Here is a 7,157-nt window from a genome sequence, read left to right as displayed (position 1 = left end):
ATGAAATTCTCTAATCAAATGGTACGCGTAAGGATTAATTTTTATAAATCCTGATGTTCTTGGCAAACCATCAATTTTCTTTTAAGATAATAATCAAAGCGGCATGGTACAAAAGATGCAAACCAGGGATATAGTATGAATATTACTAAAGAATAAAAAGCTCTGTCCAGTAAAATTTAAAAAACAAAAAAACAAAAAAACAAAAAAATAAAACAAAACTTTCTCCAATACATAGACAGATAGATTGTCACCCTTCCATAAGTAAAAAGAATACAAAACCATCATTTAATTGTATAAAAAGGATTAAATAACTATTTTCAACTTTTAACATATGCATTTGAGTTTGGCCTTCCTTGACAAGTAATTTGGCACAAGTGCCTTGACCTACTATGGCCAAAACATGGGTCATATCTTATTCAGCTAATTCTCTCAACTACGTAGGAACAACAATAGATTTATTCTTAGACCCAACATGAACCTTCCATTATATATACCTCATACAATCTCCAATAGTAGCACAACATCATTCTAAACATTTCAGTAAGCAATTTGAACTGCTTCTTCCTATTATCACCATGGTTGCCAACATCCAATTCCATCATATTACTCTAGCTTTGATCCTCTGCTCGGCATTATTGGCTTTTCAAGTCACATCGCGCACTCTACAAGATGCGAGCATGTATGAGAGGCACGAGCAATGGATGGCTCGCTACGGCAAAGTCTACAAAGACCTCCAAGAAAGGGAGAAGCGATTCAAGATATTCAAGGAAAATGTGAACTACATTGAAGCTTCTAACAATGCCGGGGACAAAGCTTACAAGCTAGGCATTAATCAATTTGCTGACCTCACAAATGAAGAGTTCACATCATCCAGAAATGGATTCAAGAGCCACATGAGTCCCTCAATTGAACGGACCACTTTTAAGTATGCAAATGTCACTGCAGTACCAAACACTGTGGATTGGAGACAAAAAGGAGCAGTGACTCCCATCAAGAACCAACAACAATGTGGTAAGTTTTCTAATATTTCATTCAATCTCACAAAGTGACCCATCAAACTCTTCTTCCTCCTTTTGAATTTATAACTCACTTAATTTGTCTTGTAGGATGTTGCTGGGCATTTTCTGCTGTTGCAGCAACCGAGGGAATCAACAAACTGAAGTCTGGAACTTTGATTTCTTTATCCGAACAAGAACTTGTGGATTGCGACACTAAAGGTATCGACCAAGGTTGCGAGGGCGGCCTAATGGACGATGCATTCAAATTCATTATTCAAAATGGCGGACTAACGACTGAGGCCAAGTACCCTTATAAAGGTGTTGATGGAAAATGCAATACAAAAGCATCAGCCAACCATGCAGCTACCATTACTGGCTACGAAGATGTCCCCGCCAACAACGAGCAAGCACTGAAAAATGCAGTCGCTAATCAACCTGTTTCTGTGGCCATTGATGCTAGTGGCTCTGATTTCCAGTTCTATAAGGGTGGTGTCTTCACTGGAAGCTGTGGAACTGAGTTAGATCATGGTGTCACTGCTGTGGGTTATGGAGTCAGTGACGATGGAACAAAATATTGGTTAGTTAAGAACTCATGGGGAACTGAATGGGGCGAAGAAGGATATATCAGAATGCAAAGGGATGTAGACGCCACAGAAGGACTTTGTGGCATAGCAATGCAAGCTTCTTACCCAACTGCTTAGAAACCAAACTTGATTCTTCTTTTCCTATACATACCTAAACTTTTTACTTCTACGTACATATATATATACATACATGTGGCATATATTGTGGTTTCTTTGACCAGTTGTAATTTGTTCTCTACCTGTCAATTATGAAAATATGGAGAAAATCATTTGGTTTCCCTATAAAAAATCTCCATTTTATATTTATATTAAAAAATTTAACACATTATCTACACTAAAGATCACCGCAAGTCAATTCGGTTATCTATATGGAATAAAGCTCTAAGAAATGTTATTGGACTGATGCCATGATACCAACAAATAACACTCCACATACTTGTGAACATAACTTATCAGCTCATTTATAGTACGATATTACCTAATACGCAACATTCCTCATCCGCAAAATCCTTAAAACTGGAGAGAATTAATACAGATGTTCCATACTAGCACTCAAACAAAATCCACTCACTACCAGGATACAGGCTATTCTGAGCATTCTGAAATTGAATCAGCTCAAGAAAAAGCATCCACTGCTTGATGTTCTAGTTTCCAGACTGGCGCAACTCAGGACGGACAAAATCCGCATCTGGTGGAACTGAAATATCCACAGTAGGCCTCAGTTCAGCACATACTTCAATGGCTCCATGGACTGGATCTGACAAGAAGTTGCTGATCAGGTCCCGGTTAGTAGGCGCACCACTGTCTACTGCCACCAAGGCCTGCTGGGTTAGGATGTAATCGAATCTAGGAGCCCATTTCCTTGAACCCAACCTTGCTGTGGTTGAACAGTTATCAACCATGAAAGATACACCCCGAGCATGCATGAAAGGGTTCAATGAATCAACAGACTCAATGACACTCTCATTGATGATTTCAGAGTAGGAATGCCCTTTCTTCCTCAAGATCTCAATCTGCAAATTTTTGTAATCATAAATTTAAGAAGCAAAGACACAAACTTTTGGTCTAATTCTCTACCCCATTCCCCAAGCAAAGATAATCAAGAAAAAATTAACACGAGGGATTCTTAAGACCCCAATAAAACTACATCCTTCGACAGTATGTGAAATATGGGCATTGTGCATATCAACCCCAAAAAAGCTAGCTAGAACAAGTACACAAACCTGAGCCATCATCAATGCCACATATACACCAGCAGTAAATGGATATAATGGCCCTAGATCACCTGCTGGCCTTGTAGATCGGACACGCTGCCCAACTTTCCACATGCGGGTCTGATCAATTTTGCCCATGGGAAAGGCAGGTAGACCCTCTTTCTCCTGTAAAACAACCATAATTAAACTTTTGTTGCATAAAGCGAGGTAAATGGAATAAATTACCATTTCGGATCATGAAAGATTTGATTGCTGATAATTATAACCATGAAAGACGTAAAGTAGAATAACTCAATACTCATCAAAGGATGGGTTAGTTCGACAAAACTACCCAATGAACTACTCATTTTGGATAATTTTGTCGAACTAACCCAATCTTTGACGAGTATCGAGTAAAGTTAGTTTACATTTTTCATGGTTAGAATTGCTAGTGCTCAAATCTTTCATGGTCAGAAATGGTAGTTTCCTCGAAGTAAATGTGCACTTACATAAAAGCGACGCCCAGCCAAAACAACACTGCGAATCTCGCTACAACTAGCTACATCCTCGTAGCACTCGTACAAAATCTCCATGCAGGGATAATATGACGCACTATATGCCGTCTCGAATTCTCTTTTTTCATCTTCAGATAAAGAATTGTATACAGCCAACATGCCCTGTCCAAGACAAAAAGGGCAAAACGGTCATGTCACAATGCATAAGCGCACTTCAGATGCTCAAAAAATCCAGCAAACAAGAAATCAATTCTAAATGATGAATAAAAAAGAAGAGAACCTTAGTTGATATGATTTTAGATATGATTCCTGTTATGGACTCAACAGTGTTCTTATAAGCCAGATCTTCACTCATTCCATTTTCAGTGTACCTCCTAAACAAGGACTCCACAATTCCATGAACAGCACCAAGTAAAATGCCTATAAGTGAAAGGATAAATTAGATAGACAATCTTCAAGGAAAAATCAAGGTGCTGGACGAAGATATTCTCACCTCTCTCTCCAAATATGTCACTCCTGTATTCCATCTCCAATGTAGTCGCAAATGTGAAGGGAGAACCAAGGGCAACAGACCATGCCAAAGCAATATCAGTAGCCCGGCCATCGACATCCTATGTGCAAAGATAATTGGCTCACCCCATTAAAAAATATTTTTTTTGGGGGGGGGGAGATACCGAATGAGAAAGATATATACCTGGTGGACTGCAAAACTTGAATTAATTCCAGCACCATTTATCTCTTTGCCTTGAACATAGAGCCTCCTCACTGAAGGACCCATCCCCTTTGGACATACAGCAATTACACTGAAGTGCTTGGGAAAATCAATTCCCAATGACTGTAAATGCCCAAGAAGAAACCCATGGGACAATCCAAGTATGCTGCCTGGCTTCATGTGCGAAAATATTTTTTCATAACTATCTGCCTGCAAAATGAACGAAAATATTGAAATCACTTTAGAATCAAAGTAACATAACTTATTTGCTCTTACTTGAAAATCAGGTAAGTCCATTAAAATGGTTCCTATGGTCCATATACTTATCTACTTTATACTATATAAGTAACAAATAACATGAAGTTTAGGGAATCGAAGGCGTCACATAATATAACTATAAAATTTGGGATAACACATAACACTAAATAACTTTATCATTAGAAAAGCATAGCAACAGATTAAAGAGAATAAATACAGAGAAATATAAGCAGTCCTAGCACCTAAAGAGTCCAAAATTTCTGTAGTTCTGACTTGAATCGACAAACCTGTGCAGCATCTGAAATTAAGAGCAAGACAAGATCACTGCCTGAGATAGTATCCCATATGTCACCTAGAGTTCCATTTTCCTCACTGAAACCAGCTGCCCGAGCTTCATTAAAGGAACTAGAACCTTTCCTGAGTCCAATCTGTGTTTTGTTAAATGGTACATGTTAACATAACTAGGAGTAAGAAAGAGACAAATGAGTCAAAATTATTTACAAAATTACTTCAATGTTACAGCCTATTGACTATACTTTACGACACAAGAATGAACCAAAAAAGCAATGGAACCCAGAATCACCTTAACCACTATGTCAGACTTTGCTTCAGCGAGTGAGTCCCGAAGATTCTGGGCCTGTGCAGGTCCCTGGGTAAGGTAGTGAAAAGTTAGTAATCATATTGAAATTATGAACCATGACATCATGGGTTGCAAAGGAAATGTATACACTGGATGAAGCATCCAAAAGTCCAACCGAACTCTCTAAACTTAGGAACTTCCCTAACAATAAAAGTGAAAAAAAAAAAGAAAACAAAACAACGTAATTTTCATATAGCTAATCAACTACAATACAACCAGATATTCCCGGTTTTATTTTTTATTTCTTCAGTTTTATAAAAAAAAATATGGATGTGTGATTATTGTAGTTGATGTTGTGTCGAGATAGGATTTTTTTTTTTCTTTCATTTAGACTGCTAATGATTTTCGAGGGAAGAAGAGAGAAGACAGCAATAGCGGGAAAATTGATTTTATATGATAAAGGTGTTTATGTCATTTACTCAGCTTCTTCACAACCAAACAGACCTAATACAGAACTGTCCTTACTCCTTAGTGCATGAAATGAGAAAAATTTGACACGGATTTCGTTCGCTAATTGGATTACAGAGCCCAATGATATATACACTAGTTTTATAGTTAATTAGTTATACAAGAACTCCAACAATACAACAAAAACCATGAAACCAGTAAAACCCACGTGAACTAGAAAAAGGCTAAATCCACGTTCATAAGCTTTATTTATTTTACACATTTCTGAAGAATCTTTTAATCAATAAAAAAAGAAAAAAATTTCCGCTTTGTATACCTGTGAACCCCATCCAATAACACCAATCTGCTTAATCCCCTTGAAAGCATCCGGCAACAAATGAAACAAATCTCTCCCTCCTTTCACAATGTACTGCAACAAATCAACCATAACCGCCAAAAAAGTTAATTTCTCAGTCACATAAAGAAACTTAATATAAATAATCTTTCTTCCTTCAACAAATACCCTAATTCAAAAATAAACATGAAAATTCTAAGAAATGAGAAACAGAAATGCGAAAAGAAATTAAAAAATTAACTCAACAATAAGTAAGAGAGAGACCTCATCGTGTCCAGCGAGGCTAATCTTCTCCTTCTTGAAGATAGAAGTGTTGAAATCAAGCGAGGCAGGGAGCGTAACCGCCGGCGCCGACGAAACCATTTTAGCAGCGAGGGCAGCACCGTTGACGTGGCGAGCAGCGAGGGGTCTTGGAGTGAGGTTGTTAACGGAGAATGCGAGACCGTTGAAAACGGTTGGAGTAGGGGCTTTGGTTAAGGGCTTAGCTGCTGCTAGTGCTATGGTGTTTGAAGAAGCGGCAGCAGCAGCCATTGACAAAGTTTGTAAGAAAAGCAAGCGTGCGAGAGAGCGGAGAGAGCGGAGAGATGTAATGAGGTTAGTCTTTAAACTGTTGACACGTAGTGAAGCTGGCTAACGTGCGCCCTGTTGTACTGGTTTAATGTGGGCCAAATTCTTTATTAGGTTTTGCATGTGAACCACATGTTTATCCTTACATGATATGATGGTATGATGATATTATTATATTATTTTGGCTTCTAGCTTTTGGTTATCCTTACATTGGTACAAATATAAAGTTTAGGAGTCACTGATGTTATGTGTACAAGTTTTCTTTGTACTCAAGTTTAAAGAAGTTGGTGTAAAGTCTAGTAAAAAAAATGCGTATATGTTTTTTTTTTTTTTTTGTGTTTTCTACTGCATATAAATATTTATTGGAGAATACAAAAATTTATTGATATATTATATAAATTTTTAAAATATAATATATAAAAGTTTGTACATAACATAAATTTATTGATCTAGCATAAATATTTTTGTATATAGCACATAAATTTTTGAAATAAGATAGCACACAAATTTTTACACATAGCACACAATTTTTTACTGCAAATATATTTTTATTTGGTGAGTCAATATTCTAATTATATAATTTTCTAAAAGTTGTTCTAGTGCAAATCAAAATTTCTGTATTATAAATTAAGATTTCTGTATTGTACATCGAAATTTATGTGTTATATGAATAAATAATGGTGCATTTGGATTATAGAAGAAGAAAATAAAATTGTGTACTAGATGCAGGAAAGAATTACCGTAGAAGAAAACTAAATCGAATTGAGTTATGAAAATGAACTATTAGGCTGCGTTTGTTTACAAAAATAAAATACTGAGATAGGGACATAGAGATACAAAATCTCGTTTAAAAGAGAAGATATGGACAAAGACAATGTGTCCAGAGATACTAAATTAGTGTATTTTGTGTTCATCCTAATAGGAAGGACACGAAAACACTAACAAGGG

General features: G+C 36.7%; 2 protein-coding genes across 2 annotated transcripts; one reads left to right on the top strand and one right to left on the bottom strand.

The window, feature by feature from the left end:
• Positions 1-225: 225 nt before the first annotated feature.
• LOC112737756 (senescence-specific cysteine protease SAG39-like) lies at positions 226-1,801 on the top strand. Its single transcript, XM_025787819.3, has 2 exons — positions 226-1,011; positions 1,107-1,801. Exons 1-2 carry the CDS (start codon positions 576-578, stop codon positions 1,697-1,699), a joined length of 1,029 nt encoding a protein of 342 aa, XP_025643604.1. The 5' UTR covers positions 226-575; the 3' UTR covers positions 1,700-1,801.
• A 122-nt stretch (positions 1,802-1,923) lies between these two features.
• On the bottom strand, positions 1,924-6,457 carry LOC112737755 (ketol-acid reductoisomerase, chloroplastic). Its single transcript, XM_025787818.3, has 10 exons — positions 5,907-6,457; positions 5,625-5,717; positions 4,844-4,909; positions 4,548-4,688; positions 3,985-4,212; positions 3,784-3,901; positions 3,571-3,710; positions 3,285-3,452; positions 2,806-2,961; positions 1,924-2,595 (listed from the first exon to the last, which is right to left on the bottom strand). The coding sequence occupies exons 1-10, from the start codon at positions 6,171-6,173 to the stop codon at positions 2,227-2,229; spliced, it is 1,746 nt and encodes a 581-aa protein (XP_025643603.1). The 5' UTR covers positions 6,174-6,457; the 3' UTR covers positions 1,924-2,226.
• Positions 6,458-7,157: the final 700 nt, after the last annotated feature.

This window comes from Arachis hypogaea, chromosome 13 (assembly GCF_003086295.3).
Source record: "Arachis hypogaea cultivar Tifrunner chromosome 13, arahy.Tifrunner.gnm2.J5K5, whole genome shotgun sequence".
Classification (NCBI taxonomy): domain Eukaryota; kingdom Viridiplantae; phylum Streptophyta; class Magnoliopsida; order Fabales; family Fabaceae; genus Arachis; species Arachis hypogaea.
The sequence above is the reverse complement of the archived record's forward strand: the minus strand, read 5'-3'. Positions and strand labels throughout refer to the sequence as shown.